This window comes from Leptosomus discolor, chromosome 1, assembly GCF_034619465.1.
Source record: "Leptosomus discolor isolate bLepDis1 chromosome 1, bLepDis1.hap2, whole genome shotgun sequence".
NCBI classification, from domain to species: domain Eukaryota; kingdom Metazoa; phylum Chordata; class Aves; order Leptosomiformes; family Leptosomidae; genus Leptosomus; species Leptosomus discolor.
The window spans coordinates 61,705,809-61,723,369 of NC_141391.1; the positions used below are offsets into that span (position 1 = coordinate 61,705,809).

At 38.0% G+C, this 17,561-nt stretch overlaps 2 protein-coding genes across 2 annotated transcripts in view; one reads left to right on the plus strand and one right to left on the minus strand.

The window, feature by feature from the left end:
- Positions 1-11,757, plus strand: part of TPP2 (tripeptidyl peptidase 2) — a 56,696-nt gene extending 44,939 nt beyond the window's left edge. Inside the window, exons 28-30 of the mRNA XM_086476737.1 lie at positions 1,205-1,412; positions 10,836-10,955; positions 11,599-11,757. Of these exons, the coding sequence (XP_086332863.1) occupies positions 1,205-1,412; positions 10,836-10,955; positions 11,599-11,688 (418 nt within the window). The 3' untranslated portion in view covers positions 11,689-11,757. The remainder of the gene's footprint in view (positions 1-1,204; positions 1,413-10,835; positions 10,956-11,598) is intronic.
- Positions 11,758-11,795: 38 nt separating this feature from the next.
- On the minus strand, positions 11,796-16,608 carry METTL21C (methyltransferase 21C, AARS1 lysine). Its single transcript, XM_009949861.2, has 4 exons — positions 16,488-16,608; positions 15,188-15,330; positions 13,531-13,648; positions 11,796-13,263 (listed from the first exon to the last, which is right to left on the minus strand). The coding sequence occupies exons 1-4, from the start codon at positions 16,591-16,593 to the stop codon at positions 12,869-12,871; spliced, it is 762 nt and encodes a 253-aa protein (XP_009948163.2). The 5' UTR covers positions 16,594-16,608; the 3' UTR covers positions 11,796-12,868.
- Positions 16,609-17,561: the final 953 nt, after the last annotated feature.

The window sequence follows — 17,561 nt, forward strand, 5'->3', positions numbered from 1 at the left end:
AACCTTTCTGAATAACTTGTGTTATTCTAGGGGGCATAGGTAATTTCAAACTTGACTGCAAAATTGTTTCATTTTTTTATTACAGCTCCAAAATGCAGGAAGCCTGAAACCTGCAAACTTTTACTTAGAAATATTAAATAAAATAAACAAGGCTGCTTTCAGGATTTAAATATGTCAGAAAATTGGGATGTTAAGTTTTTTGTATCAAGCTTAATCTTAGATCGGAGAATATTGATATAGGGGTGCGTGTTTTGAATGCTAATTGCCTCTTCTTTGCAACCTTTTGGACCTGTATTTGAAGGCAGAATTGACAGCAGTCTAACTGCTTGCAAAAGATTTCCTTGGTGAAAAGTGTGATGACCATGCTTGTGCTTCAGAGTATTTTTGAGACTGTTGTTTTTCTTTAGTTTTACATTGTTCCTCTGAATTACCAGTATCTATCCTTAGGAAGACAGTATTTTGAAGGTGACTCTCTAGTCTGGAGAATTACTGATGGATAGCGGAGTGTGTGCTGTAGTGCTGTTTTAGTCGCAAATACAGCAGCAGATTTGAAGATTAAGCCCTTAAAATGGGAGATGCATATTTGTGGATTATTTTAGATGATAAAATACCAAATTTCAACTGTAAAATTAGTCTGCCTGTTCCAGATATCCTGGGTATTTGTGTATAATTCTAGAGTTGCTGATATAAAAGCAAAGCTGTGACATAATAAACTTCATTCTAAACGTTTCTTGGTAATTGATCCATTAGGTCATGTGATTGAATCTGACATCTGAAATTGAACAGCAAATTCAGTGGTGCTCTAAATGGGTGCAATTCCTTTGAAGTCAGCAGAATTGTGTCTGCTTATGTTGTTGGTGGATTCAACTCTCTGTTTATAATGCCAGGAGCTATAAAGCTGTATTTCTAGATGCTGGCTTATGCAGTTTTAGAATCCTGAGTTGCCCTTGCCTTGAGGCACAAAAGGCATTTCAGACTTAGAACAATTGAGCTTGTTTAGTGCGTACTGCCTCTAGGTAATTTTTTACAATGAGTTTAATTTATAGTAAATAGCCATGCTTTAAAGATTATCTTTGTGCTTATTTTAATTTTGTGTGTACTAACTTCTGTCAGCTTTTAGCTTACACTCAGTAAAGCACTGATTCTGTTCTTAATGAGGTATCTGCAACAGGTCTGTAATATTTTTCATGCTGTGTTTTTCTAGTGAAATGGAAAAACAGAAGACGACTTTAGTGGATGCGCTTTGTCGAAAAGGAAGTGCACTTGCTGACCAGCTGCTTCATCTGCAGGCCCAAGAAGGGGCTGCTTCCAGTGATGCAGAAGGCAAAGATGAGGATCATGAGAGCTGCTCAGAAGCTTTGACAGAGACATTCTGGGAAACAACAAAATGGACTGATCTTTTTGATAGCAAGGTAAGAGAGCAGAGCAGAGGTTTTTTTTCTTTTGCATGATGGTTTTTTTGATGGTTCCTCGTAGAAATATGCACCACCTTTGTGTGCACAGCCTCATGCATTCCTCCCTTCTACTTTTTCATGCTGTCCCCATATGTTGTGCTTCTTTAATGACCTTTTTCCACAGAGGTTTTGCCAAGCCTGTCAAATCCATGGTAAGCCCATCTCTGTGCATGTGAATGTAGAGGCTAAGGGAAGGGTATAGAACAGTACCAGATTTCCATGAAAAAAGCTGCTTGCTTTATTGAATTGCTTCTTTCTGTACCTTTCAGTGAATAGTTTTGATTAACCTCTGCACTGCTCTAGCTGTACACGTACAGAAGTGTGCAGCACCCCTACTCTGTTCAGTCCTGCATTCTGTAGCCTCTTCTACACTATGGACAAGAGAAGTTTTGTGGTTTGCTGTCAGTAATGTCTGTGGAGGTAAAGGAAGAAACCCTTGGAAATAATTACACTTACATATTTATTAGCACAGATTACCCTGTCACTTCAAGGTTCCTCATCCTGAGATTTAAGTTTTTGTCTGCTTCATTCAAGAGAGCTATTCCAGAAGAAAAAAAAAAATCCATTGTAGGTGATGAGTTATGTAGCTTTTGATTTACACAGTTTATGACTTTGTGTGTTTAACTGTTGAGTTATTGAGTATTAATCAGTTGCTGTACTTAACTCTTGCATATGGCTGTGTTTTAGAGGAAGATGAAGTGACCAATGTATTCTTCTATAACTCGGTTAAATTGCCAAAGCCCTTCAGATAGTTACAAAAGAAAAACTTTTCAATTAAAAAAATTGCTTAATTTCCTTGACTGTAACTCATCTTCCGGATAAGAACTTGTGCTTTAGCTGGAAGCCTGAACAAGAAGGTTGATGGTGGTTACCCTCACTTCTTTTAACGTATATAGTCTTGTACACCTGCATCTTTTCTGTGTTCCTCTTCTAATCTTTAACTGATTGTAATAACCTGTGGTAGCAGATTTTGTGCTTTAATCATGTTGTCTGGCACATGATTTTCTTGCTATTTGTAAATATAGTACTGTGTTCCAGTATAGCAACCCCTGGTTTACTGCTGCCTTTTTATTTTTAAAGCTGATGGGAGTGGAAAACCTGCCAATATAGATGACATCTTGGGAATTTATCGCTCTTTGTTATGTGGTTTTTTTCAAGATAGTTGTTGGTTCCTGGCACTCTTGAGTTGTGTGCTCTGGGCCTGGAATGAGTAACTCTGATCTGAATCGCACAGAGTAGGGATTGAACCTCTCTGACTGCCTTAACCAAGGATTTGTCTAAGTGCATATTCAGGTTTTGCTCTGAAAATCGATGCTTCACTATGGTTAAATTGGTACTGAAAGGCCAACAAAGCTTTTTAGATTTTTGTAGTATTTCATATGGAAATAATTTACATCCTGTTCACACAGTATGTTTGTCTGCTTTTCCCTCTTGCTTTTACTAGTCAAATTGAAATCTAGACTGATTGACTGTCATGAGCCCTACGCAGCCACTTGCGTACTCCCCTGCAGCAGGATGGGGAAGGGAATTAGAAATGTGAAAGTGAGACAACTCATAGGTCAAAATAAAGGCAGTTTGATAGGTAAAGCGAAAGCTGTGCACACAAGCAAAGCAAAACAAGGAGTTCACTCACCACTTCCTACCAGCAGGCAGGCGTTCAGCCATCTCCAGGAAAGCAGGGCTCCATCTCCTTTAGTGGTTACTTGGGAAGACAAGTGCCATCGCTCCGAATGTCCTACCCTTCTTTCTTCTTCCCCCAGCTTTATATGCTGAGCATGATGTCATACAGTATGGAATATCCCTTTGGTCAGTTGGGGTCAGCTGTCCCAACTGTGTCTTCTTCCAGCTTCTTGTGCAACCCCAGCCTGCTCGCTGGTGGGGCAGGGTGAGAAGCAAAAAAGACCTTGATGCTGTCTGTGCCAGCCCTGCTCAGCAGCAACTAAAACATCCCTGTGTTATCAACACTCTTTTCAGCACAAATCCAAAGCATGGCCTATAGGAGCTACTGTGAAGAAAATTAACTCTATCCCAGCCAAAACCAGTACATTGAGGGTACTTTTAGCCTAGAAATGTTCTAGAGTGCTCTGAGTGTTTTAAATAGGTGGCTTCTGTAAATGTAGAAAATGAGCCTGTCATGCTACATCCTAACGACCACTGAGGTGCATCATTGTCCTGTGCTTTTCTGCAGCCTTTCTGTCCTGTCCCCATGCGTAGCCTCCCTTACTCAACCTTGCCTGGCCTGCATACAGTTTATCTTCTGTGTTCTATTGCTTCTGGACAAATTACCTTATATCAGAATGGTTATGATCACTAGTAAAGTGGTATTACAAGGGCTACAAAGGTGATTAAGGGACTGGAGCACCTGTCGTATGAGGAGAGGCTGAGGCTGTTCGCCTGGATAAGAGAAAGTTCAAGGAGGTTTTGTTTGTGTGTATAGATGTATGATGGGGGAGTAAAGAAGGTGGAGCCAGGCTCTTTCCAGTGGTTCCCAGTGACAGGACAAGAGTCAGTGAGCACAAACTAAACCACAGAAACTTCTACTTAATTAAAAATTGGGTTTGTTTTTACTATTTGGGGGCGGAGTGGCAATGTGTTGGAGTTTTTGGGGGGTTTTTTGGTTGTTTTTTTTTTTTTTTGCTGTGAGGGTGATCAAACACTACAATGGGTTGCCTGGAGAGCTGATGAAGTCTCAGTCTTTGGAGACAGTCAAAATTTAATCGGACATGATCCAGGGCAAACTGCACGGGGTGGCCCTGCTTTGAGCAGCGGGATTGGACAAGATGATCTCCAGAGCTCCCTTCTACCTTGAACCATTTTGTGATTCAGTGACTGCTGATGTAGCTCACTCATTTCTTTGGTGGTTTTCTTCGTGTGATCTGTGATCTAGGAGCATGTATGTAGGTCAGTAATGATGCAGTGTTAGTTTTGCTAGCTATCAATTTAATGTGTCTGAAGATCACACTATGGATGTATCATAGAATCATAGAACAGTTTCAGTTGGAAGAGACCTTCAAGGTTGAGTCCTCACATCTCTTCCGTGGTACTGTTCAGTAACTCTAATCCCAGCAGTACCTATAGATAAGGTTAAAAAAAAAAGTCTAAAGGGAAAGAAATAACATGCTGCTACTTAAAACTTTCATATGATAATTGGAACTGAGACTTTTAATTGTTCAGTTTTATACTTTGAAGTTTTCTTTTTCTGGAAACTCTTGAAAAGGCATGAGGACTGAGAATTTTTCTTTGAAAGGAGGTAGTAGAGCACTCCTAATGATTTTCCCTGATAACAGATTTGGAGAAAAGAGTTGGGCCTGTTGTCACAAAATTGATGGAATCGTTTGTGGTGTGTAAGCCAATAACACATAGAGTTCAGTATTAGCTATTTACTAGCAGTTCTTTGCAGAAAGAGATGCTGGAGGATATTTCAATAAAGTTGATTGGTGTAAATTACCTTTGCCTTCATTTAAAGGTACAGCAATTTTTAATTCTACTGTGCAAGCTCAGTGAGTGAGGGTCTTCAATTGGAGGCGGGTATCCTAACTTCTAGATTTGTGGTTTTCACGTTATAATCAGCTGAGTTCAACTAGAGGACAGGATTTCAGCTGAGGCATGCAATTTGGCCAGGTTTCTTGGGCAATCAGCCACTAAAGTTTCTGGTTCTTGGGTTTAGGTCTGTTTGTTACTTCTGTCCCATTGTCTTGTCAAGAACTGTTTACCCAGGTGCTTCACATCAGTTACTTATTAAATTAAGAATTACAACCCTAAAGACTTCAGTATCAATGCTGGGGCAAAGGGAGTTATTTTCAATTGAGAAAAAACTTTTTTGTTTTTCCTTTATTGCTTCCTAGAACTTTCATGCTTGCTGCTGTTCATATTCTTTCATTTCCCTTACTAACAGGTGTCATGTCCATCTAGTAGTTTTCTTAGGCACTGGCTAAGAAAACTTAGCTGCACTGGCTGCAGTTAGTAATTGCACTGTTCAGACCAGCTGCTTCAGTTGTTAGCACTGCAGTTGGCAGCTAATGACCAAATGTTCTTTGGTCATGTAAAATCATAAATACATGATGAGGATCCAATTATGCTTTATTTTTTTTAAGGGTCATTAATGACTAAGACTACATAATTATGATATGGCCTGACAGAAAAAAGCAGAAGAAAAAAATTTACAGTTACTGTCTTTGCTGTGAGAATAGCTGTATACCTGGGTCATGGGCTGTAACTTTTCTTCGAAAAGAAACTTAATACTTTACAGTTCCTTCATTCCACCCACCTCTGCCAAGCTACACCTTATGTTCCAGCTGCCTGATCAGTATTCATTCATTTTATTTGTAATGGCTGACAAGTTTTGTAAGTGGGATTGTGCTTAAAGCCTCTCAGCTTCCTGTTTGAATAAAAATCAGTGTCTTCTGTCCTAGAGATGGGCCAATAGAATGTTTTAAATATCTGCAGTGGCCTTTGGTCTTCCTCCTTTGCAGCTGCTTCTGTCTGTTGGGAGGAAACAGTTGTGTGAATCTCCACCTTGCATGCAATATGCTGTTGTACTTCTGGAATATTTTGCTATTTTAAAAACAAATTGGATAGCTTAGTGCAAATAATTTAATTTTACAGTCTGTTAGAGGAAAATTTGGAGTTTTGACCATTTAAGGGGAACCATACTGTTCATGTAGCTTGCTTCCTTTGCGATGGGGAGTTTAGGAACAATGTTGATGGCTTAATTTTGTAAAGTAGTGTTTAAGGCTTCAAAACAGATTCTGTCAAAGAAACAAGTATCTTTGCTAGGGTAATGGCAAAAGTGTTGATTGTGTTCTTCAGTCCAGCTGACTTGTGCTTGTCAAAATTCACCTTGGTAGAAAAGAAGAAATTGTGACTTGAACAGCCTTTCTGTGATGCTGCTCTGGACTGATTTAGGCCAGACTGATAAAATGAAGTTGTGACTTGGTCCTGTCACCTAACCTGACTCATTTGCCTTTTGGGGAACAGAAGAGGTTTGGAAGGAGGAAGGATAGAGTGGAGTAGTGATGTAGGATCAGGGACAGACCTTGTGTGAATGCCCTTCAAATGAAAGTCCTCAAGAGGCAACCAGCTTATTCTAACACACCATGTTGGAAACAAAAATGTGGCACTTTTCTTGTACGTGAACATGGCTTTGTGGCATTGGCACTCAAAAGATGGAACAACTGGGTGAGAAAGGATAGAAATAAGGTCCTTGAATACTACACTGATCATTCAAGTATATGCATGGCTTTAGATAGAAACATTGATCTCGGTGGTTTTACTTCTAAGCTTCCTGTAAGTCATAGTTCATCCAGATGTCAGTAATGTAAAGGATAAGTACATTTTTGAAAACAGAGACCGTGTTTATCTTCTATGTTGTTCTTAAAGATGAATCAGGAACATCATCGCTTTTCTGTGTGTTTCAGAAGCTCACCCTCTAGTAAGCCAAGTACTGTCACTTGCTTCTCCTCTCCTCTGCAGGAGTAGCACCTGTGTTGCCACAGGGCATTCCTTGGTTCCTTTGAATTGCCTGTTTTCCACTGAAGTATCCTGCTTGTCCCCGTACTGTAGCAAGTATGGAGGGAAACTGGTGCTGACTCTTGATAGTAAGTGCATTTGTTGACGCTTTCGGCTATTATAGTTAGATCACTTGTCACTGAAGCCTGTTTTCAAATGAAACGTGGAAGAAAATATTTGTCCCCTGTGTACACAAAAGCGTTTCAGATAATCTCCAATGGAGACAGGTCTATGCAGCAAGTATTTGTTTGATTATGCCAACGCATTTGTGATAGTGCTTTAGGGATTTTAGTAATGGAATACAAGTTATGCGGTTTTTCTTTTACCTAGAACATAGCTTTGAAATTTTTAGGCCAAATTCCCAGTTTTGAACAAAACTGCTACAGGACAGTAGTAGGATGTTGCTGTTTGTTACTGGGACTGACTCATCTGTAGAATTTAATGCTCCTCAACCTTTAAATCAGCTGTTGGGGAAAAGCAAATGTCACATTTTAAAATAAGTTTAAAAACAAATAAAAGGCACAGACCTTTCCATCTTGTGTTTTAAACCCCTTTAGCCTGGATTGTTTTTCATGTTACTGTCTACACTGTCAGATGAATCTGCTTCTTCCAGCTGATCGTATTCAGTCACTGCCAAACAGTTGTTGCTGGATACTTGATTCCCATAACTCTCCTCCCTCTCTTGAAAATTGATGAGTCAATTTTTTTTATGAGTATTGCTTTTATTTGTAATAGGCCAGTTGACAGAGCAGAGAGGAGTCAACAAATGTAGCTAAGAAACCTTAGTTTGTTACCACAGATGTTTATGAACCTGAAAAAACTCATTTGCTGGTAATTATAAACATTACGACTTCAGTGTTCTTAGAAGTAGTTGGAATGTGTTATCTCGTAGATTATATCACTTAACCTAGTATTTTAATTAGTTGTAAATGTAGCTACGTTTTAATCAACGGTTTAAATGGTGAAGTAACTGATTATATAAATCTGTGTTCCTTTTCATAGGTAACAGTATTAGGATACCAGAAAAAGTTTTATTAGGTAGTTTAGTGCTGCTGGATTTAAAAAATGTTCTTTTTTTGAAGAGTGTTTTCAGGCTTTTAAATACTTTAGCACTGCAAATACCTTGGGAGAGTCCATGTCAGCATTTTACACTCCTAAATATGCATCTTTATGTAGCCAATGGCAAGTTAAGGAGCTAGTTAAGAGGTGGACGTCCAACCACTTTCATGGGTCTGGCTCTTGGCGCGTTTAGTATTACGGACCATTAGTGTGGGGACTGAAGTATCTAACAGTGATTTCTCCCCCAGTATCCTAGAAGTACTCATGGCCTATTCTTATGACCCTTTGTTTATCTCTCTCTGGCCAATTTCTGGGACATATTACTTGTTCTGTAAAAGCTAGCCTTAATTATATTTATTGAAATTATGACATAATATCATACTTCGAATTCATTCCTATTCTCTAATCTAGCAACTGCTTTTAAGTACTATAAATTGGTTTATTTGCTGTTGTTATACTTTCAGATAGCAGCTGTTTCCTCTGTTACATCTAAATAGCACTCCAGTTTACATTTTGTTTACACATATCAAGGAATCATAATCTTCACTTCTGTGATCTTGTAAAGCTTGCAGTATTTTAATTATAAGGCTAAATTTGACCAATATATATATAAGTTATAAAGTATTACTTATCTAACACTTTTTGTTTGTAAGCCTATTCTGATTTTAGAGCATCTCATGCATTATTCTTTACTTCGGAAGTGCTAATGAACTTTTAGGAGTTTTACTTAACTTGTATACGGTTGATTGGTTTTTGTTGGGGTTGTTGGTTTTTTTTTTTTCCAAGCACTAAGACAGAAATTATTGTTTTTTATCAAGAGCTCTTGGAGCAGTGTTTTCAGTCTTTGGGTCCACCAGAGAACTTTTTTCTCATTTAGAAATACCCAGACTTTTATTTGGTCAGAGCAAGGGTGTTTCGTAAAATGCTTTGTTTTCTTGCCACAAAAACTCTAGGAAGCCCTGTTACGAAAGAAATGCTGTCAAGTGGCTTTCCTCCTGCCTTTATCACTGATGTTCAATAACCATTCAAAACTTACAGGGTCAGGTAAGAGCTTTCTTAATAGAGCAGTGACATTATTTCTGGTTAGCCTCCAACATGTTACGTTTGCTGAGAGCTCCAATGCATTTTTCATTTGATTTTTTTTTTGTTTCGTTTTGTTTTTGTTTTGTGGTTCTATCATCTTTTACAGAAGGGATTATTTTTTTTTTAAGTTTAATTTAACCGACTAAATCTGCTAATGGATCCACTGAGCAGTTACTCAGAAGTGTTTGCTAATGTGTTTTGCTTTAGGAAAATATCCAAAATGATTGGATTGAGAATGCAGCATGCAAAGTATTTTTCCAATAGCAATATTTGGAAAATCTATATGTGACTAGTGCTGTATGCTCATTGTTGCATATATGTGTGTGTTTTAAGCTACAACAGCTTAAGAGAGTACTTCAACGCAACAAAATTAGTACTTGAAGACAGAAGTAGAATGAGCAACTCTGTTTGGTGCATACTTTAATTACACCTTTACTTGCTTGATAATTAAGCTTGGTTTTTTTTTAGCTCAGTCTTTTAAGTATTAATCCTGCAAAGACTTGTGTGTGTGTGATTAACATTCAATGGAAGTGTTCAGGCAGCTAAAATTAGGCAGGTTCTTCAGTCTTTGCAGGATTCAGATCTCTGAGTCCTTAATGTTTGTATTAAGAAATATTTAATTTTTTTTTCACTGTAATGCAAAATACTTATTTCTAAACATCCTTGAAGTGTTCTGTTAGCTTTTCTTAATGGGATATTTTCAGTGGACACTGGGAAAATGTAACGTTTCTTATGGGAGTCAGAGGAAAGGAAAAATGTAATGAGTGAGGGGAAATGAAGAGAAAACTCTTTAATACGAGATTTCATAAACTTTGCCAACAACAGAACCACCACCATATTCACCAACTTTGCTGCTGTCACTCTTCAGTAAAAAATAAAAAATCAGCTATTTACCCTGAGTAGTCCCAAGGGAATATATGAAACAATGTCTTGATTGCACTAATTCTTAGTGCTGTAGCTGGTGAAACGAAATATCTTGCAGCACCCTGAGTGCTGTCAGTGTGTGGGTGTTAAGGTCCTGATTTATTTTATGTTAGCTCTGAAGTAGATACATTCATTTGCGCATGGTAGTTATAGCATCGGCAAGTATTGGAAGCTGTCTCTTTAGAATCATTATCAAGAGGAAGCTTTTTTAATAATCTCTTAATAAATTACCAGCAGGGAGGAGGTGACCCAAAACCTGAGGCTTGTCTTCATGCTTACCTGTCTTCATTGCTTGTTGATGATTATGTGCATTTCTCTGTGTGTATGTGTGTCTGTGTCTGTCATTCACTGTGTACCTTCATACGTGTTTCTGCAGTAAGTTTGTGACTTCCTGGAATCAAAACTCTCAGTTGGGTCTTTGTTTCTGTGGGTCAAAGATACACCTGCCTGGTTCTTGATTTTTTTTTTCCTTAATTTTTTTTAATACCATATAGTTGCCTCTAGAGAATGAAAATCCAAAGAAGCTAGGAATGTGACGAATAAAAATTTAGAGAAGTGACATCTGTGTTATATAAGATATTCTGAAGTCAAATATGTTCATGAAGTCAGAAATAGTCTCTAGGAAGTTCATGTTCATAACTAATGAATCATCTGTTTTACTACAAAGAAAAATGCAAGCTATCTTGTGTAAATGTTTTGCCTTGTTTAAATCACTTCTGCTACCTGAACAGAATCTGCTAGTACTTGTTAAGCATTGTAATATTGAAATATTAAAATATCTAATTTGATTTTGTTTTCACATTGTAGGTTTTGGGTTTTGCCTATAAGCACGCATTGGTAAATAAAATGTATGGGAGAGGTCTCAAGTTTGCCACAAAACTTGCGGAAGAGAAGCCAACGAAGGACAACCTGAAAAACTGCATTCAGGTAAGGTGTATTTGGTAAGGCAACGAGCTACATTCACACTGAGTAAGCTTTTAAAAGTAAGATATAAGTATGTTTTAATTTTGGATACCCCTTACATTGTAGGACTCGATAAACTTAACATTTTGACTTTATTCAGGCTTTTGTGGCTTGGCCTCCATATTTAATAGTGACGACTTGTTTGTTTTTCTAGAATAGCCAGTTTGTGAGTAACTGTCATTTTTGGCAGATTTACCTTCTGTAACTTACTTTGGGGCATAAAGAAAATAGAAACAACTTAGCCAAAGATCTTCTGCATATTTAAAATCCATTATGTTGCTGTTTAACCACTGTTATTTTTACTCTTATTAATCACAGTTATTGCTAGTAGAATATAGGTGTAGAACTAATGGGAATTACTGTAACTCCTAGAACAAAATTTTCTGTGCCTTGAATTGAAAGACTGTAGATCATACAGAATAGTTTTCTTTTTCCCCTTTCAGGACGAAGTAGTTCAGAGAGTTCTCCAATCTGTTATCTTTCTGATAATAGACATCTTTAGTTAGATGTTGATATCAGTGCAGTGTTTGTTGGAAGGACGTAGATTTTAAAAAGAGTAAGACCCTAGAGCTTCTCATTTTTTTTAACGTTTTCTTTTTTTCTTCAGCTAATGAAGCTGCTTGGATGGACTCATTGTGCAACTTTCACTGAAAACTGGCTTCCTGTCATGTATCCACCTGATTATTGTGTATTCTAGAAACCCAACAATTGTAAACTTAAAGTGATTTTATATGGGGCAGGATATTAAAAGATAAGTTTGACTTTTTATTGGAACGCATGTTTTCATTAATGAATGCTGATTATTGTGTGTATTTATCAGTAAAGGCACCCGGGTACAGCTTAATACCTGTTAACCAAACTCCTGTCATCAGGGAGTTTCCTTATTGTGCATCCCATTGCTGGCAATGGATGTGCCAGAACTGCCAACACCAAGGATTTGGAATTAGGCTGGAAAGGCTTACTGCATGCATGTTAGGTTCTTAACTGTTACTTTTAACTGCAAACCTGTAAAAGCTCTGTATTTTTTACAGTAAACTGAATTTTAACATGTTTGATCTTAATTTCAATTGTATGAAGGCCTTAAAGCTACTTCAAGAGTAGCTAAAATCTTATTTATTAGACTAAAGTAACGGGACACCATTACCTGTATTGTTTGCAAGAGTTTACATTTAATTTTTTTAAGAAAAATTCAACCTCTCAAACTGTTACAATGTGTAACTCAGAATTGCTGATGCATAGGTGCTCTTGTAAATCTTCATTTTGGAGTGATTTCAGGCAAACTCAAAAATCCATGTGAAGTTGAGTATCAGGGCAGGGCTGATACGTGTATAAAAGTGCCAGACAGTTAAATCTTGATCAGGTATTGTAAAGCTATACATATATGTTTAATAATGTTAAAAATGTAAAACACAACAGAATAAATGTGCAAAGTTGAAGATCAAAAAACACCATGTGCACTCTGATGCTTTAAAAGATTATTTTATAATTAATAAAAACAAATAATGAAGCTAAAAATTGTATTGCTTTCTGAAAGAGTACATAAATGAAACTTGCTGAAAGAAAACAGCTTACAAACAGCAGAAGTTCAGTGCAGCCCAGAAGAGCAATGCTTTCTGTTAAAGCCTTTTTACTAACTATTGCTACTAACATTGTTCCTTCACTGGAGTGAAATTGGTCTGTTTGAACAGGTCAGACGTATCAACCAGAGACAAATCGCTGTATCATTTGTCTTGCCAATTTTTTCCTAACTTGTAGTGCAAAACTCAGATGCAGCTGCACATTTACAAACATAAACGCACAGAAGGTGCACCATAGTGCTGCAAAGCATTCCAAACTAAGGTGCTGCCACTAAGTCAAAATTAGTCATAGTTTTCTCTTTAATTCTCTCTTACTGTGGCTTTAAGCAGCTTGACACTTGATTCTGGAAATTCTGCTAGAATGGTTGTGTTAAATATTTTGCAAAATTTTTCCAAAAACTCATAGTCTGTACTGAATCTGAATTTATTTGCCCATAGTAATACTGTTCCTGGCTTACAAAAATGCACCATTGTTCCTAGCAGGGGGTCCAAAGCTGTGTGGTGGTATACAACATCAGTTGCCAGTACGAAATCATAATGGTAAGTTGATAAAGGAAAGTCTTCATTGAGGCTTTCTCCCCATACCAGTTTTCTCACTTCAGGTTTGTGCATATTCGTGTTTTGTGTATTTCTTGAAACATTATATGAGAGATTTTCAAGAACTTCAGGCAAATCAGTAGCTGTAACATAAGCTCCTAAAGAAAACATGAACTTATTTCAACTCATAGGTATGTAGTTGAACATATATATATAAAAAAACTTCATCCACATAACTTCCCCAGGCTCCCCCTCACAAAAAACTAGGTACTTTTATTAACAAAACAGTATTTTATAGTAATTTTCATTTTTAAAAGAGCCATGACAAAGTTTACTTCAACTGTTGCTTCATTGCCTTAAAGTGACAGTGGTAGATCTAGTTCATCTGTCACAAGAAATGCAAAAAGGAATATGAATTTACTAACCTAAGATACAGGCCACAATGGAAACCAAGCCTGTTCCAGCGCCAATTTCCAAAACTTTTTTGTCTTTGAGGTTGAATTGTTCTTGATTTGATTCCAGATATTGCGATAAAGCCAGTGCCTAAAATGGTTAACACATATCCATGAGAGGGTAACAGGTAAGTTGCACAAAAATTCGTTAAGTGTTTTTATACAGGGTTTGAGGGGTTTTTTATACAATGAAAAACACTGAAGGCTGTAACATAAAAATGTAATATGGAAAGAATTGTGATGTGTCCTGTTTTTTATATTAAAAAAAATTCAACAGCTTATTTTTAGGTTTATGGTATATGGATTTGCTACACACTTCCATACACTGTGAGTCCGCTGACAGCTCAAGGTGGGCAGTGTTAGATGTGAATCACACAGTCAGAACAGCAAACAAGGTGTAGGAATATGTAAAAAGTAATGTTACGATTTATTATTGTAAATGTTGCGGTTCATTATCACTATCGTAAAGTAGATTCAGGCTTCAGCAGAGATTTTTATTTTAAAAACTATCTTTTGTTTATTTTTTTTAAGGAAATATTAAAAATGTATTATTTACCAACTCAACACTTGTCTATTGTTAATAGTACAAACTTACTAAAAAAAAAAAAAAAAACACCAAAACAAACCAACAAAACAGATCCAGCAGCACTGTATGAAAGTTGCTTGTCAGACCTTTGTAAAGATCATATCGATAAGATATAAATTAGCTGTTTATAAACCACATAAATTGATGCCAGAGAAACTAACTTTCCCTTTTGCTTCTTTTCTTTAGAGTTGTGTTACTGTTACTGTTTTAACTCTTGTGCTTTTCGTAATGCAACACTGGCTACCTGCTCTGGGAAAGCTGACAGCTAATGAATCACCAGTCCAATTTGTGCAGCCTCTCGATTTTCTTGGAAAGTTTTACTGTCTGCACTCTGACACCTGATTAATGTGAGAACTGATGATCTGACATTTCAAGATACTGTTTCACCCACCCATATGCTTTCTTTTTCTCTATTGTTTTGAAATTGTCTGCCATTTTCTGTGAGCTTTTTCAATAAATGTGGATCTGAAAAATTTTGAAATATTAATTTTCATATGTCTGTCAGTTGACCCTCTCTTCCCTCAAGGGCAGTTTTCTCAGTCCACATAAAATTCTGGTTTTAAGCACAAGAGAAGCAAAGGCTGAAGAAGAACTGTTTGCAAGTGTGGTTTTCCATACTGCAATGGAACTGTTCCAGCCTCTTCTTTAAAACAAACATGTTTAATTGTTTTATCCTCCTTTATTTAATCTCTCACAATTTTCTTTTTAAGCCTCCTTTTTATACTGCTGATTGTTTACTTCCCAGCAGTGACTGATGAGAAACGTGGAAGAAGCTGAACACTTCTTCCCAAGTTCCCTTTCTTAATTTTTTTCAGTATATGCATCCAATTTACAAATACTTGGGTGCCATGGTTCTTTTGGCATGAAGTGGCACATTAGCATAAGGCAGAGCTTTCTGCCGAAGTACTTTGCAACTTCATTCGGCATAGGGCAACTTCCACTGTCAGAAGGGTCATTTCAGAGAGCTTCCTCAATGTTTGTGTGCCACTGTCATGGTTTACCTTCTGTCCTGTCAGCTTTCTGGGTGCTGTATCGCATACTTACCCCCGGCCATACCACAGCTCCAAAGTGTTCTATGGACTCCTGAATGACGATCTGGTGGCCAGCGTACATGTAGTGCTCTTTATCAAAGTAGTGTGAAACTCTGGGAACACAGTTCTGTAGTAGTTTAAGAGTTACTGGTGAATCTGTGAGAGAAAAGATGAAATGTGTGTTTATATGCAACTTGTGAAAGGGTTAAAAGTACTTTGCGAAAATAGTACGTAAGCACATGGACTAGGAAAGCTGTCAGGCCATTGGCCTTCAGAGTAGTTGCTGTCCTGAAGTGGACAGTCTGGCTGTCCAGGGAGTGAAAGGAGCACTGGTCATTTCCTGCTATTCTGAACAGATACAAATGAACCTTTTAGAAAAATCTACTAATTTAGACATACAACTCTGCTAATAACAGCTAGAAGATATGCAGGGCCAAGTTAGCTTGTATTTTGGGGTATGCTGTAGTTCATACTGTGCCAGAGTATGCCACGTAGGGGGTTGTGCTGTAGTTTTCATTTGTGGAGCCAACAGATCTAGAACTTTAAGCTTCTTTCTTAAAAAAAAAAAAAAAAAAAAAAAAAAGATTTAGGATTTACCTCTTAGGTTGAAGAACACCTAGCGTGTTTTAGTGGTTACTTATTAACCATTCTTCCACAAAAGGAGGGTTGTAAGATGGTCTTTTAGTATATGTTGCCACAAACTGCGCTTTTCAGTGAGTCAGCGCTACAGTTGTGCTAGCACGTCTCACCAGGGCAAGCAGGCTTGTCGGTGAGATTTTTCAGGAGAGCTCTGCTGAACTGCTCCATCTGATCTCACTGAAAGCAAGGACCCTGTTGTGAATGACTGTACTGTTGTTGGAAGCCTGTCAGCGGGAAATGCATAAATGATAGAAAATTAACTGCAAAGAAAAATTTTGCTCTGGCTTGCATGGATTTCAGTTGATGCCTGCCTAGAACCCTTGGTAGGTGCTTGAGCAGTTTAGCCTGTTGAAATTTGTAATACCACAGCTTCAACAGTGCCAGCCCAATTAATGCATATTACGATCATATCTCTGATAATTGAGAAATAATTCTTAGATGTCTAAAAAATCCAGAGGCCTTTTTAAATGTACGTCTTGCCTATAGAGATAGTCTTTTTTTTTGTAGATTTGGTCTGATAATAAGTACAAACACAAGGCTAAATGGTGGGGGAAATAACACAGAGATCAAAAGGAAAAGTGAAATGATGACATCTGCTGTTTGAAGACTGGGAAAAATGAAAGCGTGAAATGCTAGCTTGCCATAGCAATTGCAGTATTTAAATTGGATTAAACCTGGGTTGGATTGTGCTGTTGGTGATGCATGCTTGGAGCTGCAAGTGCAGTTTTCAGAGTCATACTGCTCTTCACAGGTTTCTTCTTCCTCAGTTTGGCAGTCCATTACTCTCTGACTTTTGTTGGGGAGCGGTGGCTGCTGTGCAGACATCATGGCAAAAGAGCTGAAATGGAAGGGGAAAAATAATGCTGAAAAAGCTTGCGGGTACTCTCTTTGTGTGAGGGAGGACTGGAAGAAGACAGTGAGTAGTTTGGGTAGGCTTTGGTTTTAGGGGTTTTTCGATGATGGGTTGAAAGTGGCTTCCCCACTCCACTGGAAATTGCTGTGAGCACTTTCTGGTAATGCAGTAATACTATCGGAGGTTCTATTTTATCATGTTCATAATATTTATTATGTTATCATGTTTATTTTATCATTTATGCAAAATCTTAGCATTATGTCACTGAATTGATGCCCACTAATCAGTCTGAAAAGTGAGCTACTTCCATGGTGTTCCTATCAGTTGAAGCAGCAGCTGAGAAAGATGAACAGTCTTTTAATGTCTATGACTATTTATCTGTGTAATTTACCGTTTGCCAAAGAACTTGGGACTTGGCATTACTGCGATAAAACTGGTTAATTTGCTGCAGCCACTGCTCTTGATGTTGTCTCCTTGTATACAGTTGCCTTCTCTGCCTTTTCCTGCAGATCAGCGACGCTTTTCATGTGCTACATCTACACATTTTTTGAACACCTCCAGGGATGGTGACTCCGCCATCTCCCTGGGCAGCCTGTTCCAATGTTTGACCACTTTTTTGGTGAAGAAATCACCTATGACAATTACCTTCCTTTTTTTTCTTAACAGAGGCAGTCACAATGCGTGGGGCTGACTGACTCTCCCTAGGCAACTCCCTGGAGGGACCTTCATCTCCCTCCTCATCTGCCTGGCCCTCAACTTCTAGAACCCCATATCTGTTGTGCAGGGGCAACTGGGAAGGTGAGGGAGGCCGGGAGGGGATTCGCCTGCTGCCCTCAGCAGGGATCTGTTCCCATTGCCCCTCCAGTAGCTTCGGTCCCCTCCTTCTGCGTGGTGG

Excerpts from the sequence above, each read along its gene's own strand:
- METTL21C (XM_009949861.2), bottom strand. The coding sequence starts at position 16,593 with ATGGACTGCCAAACTGAGGAAGAAGAAACCTGTGAAGAGCAGTATGAC. Across the intron at positions 15,331-16,487 it reads AACAGCACAATCCAACCCAG|ATTCACCAGTAACTCTTAAA; the intron begins GTTTAATCCAAT and ends TTTCTCTCACAG. Across the intron at positions 13,264-13,530 it reads CATTGTGGCCTGTATCTTAG|GAGCTTATGTTACAGCTACT; the intron begins GTTAGTAAATTC and ends TGTTTTCTTTAG.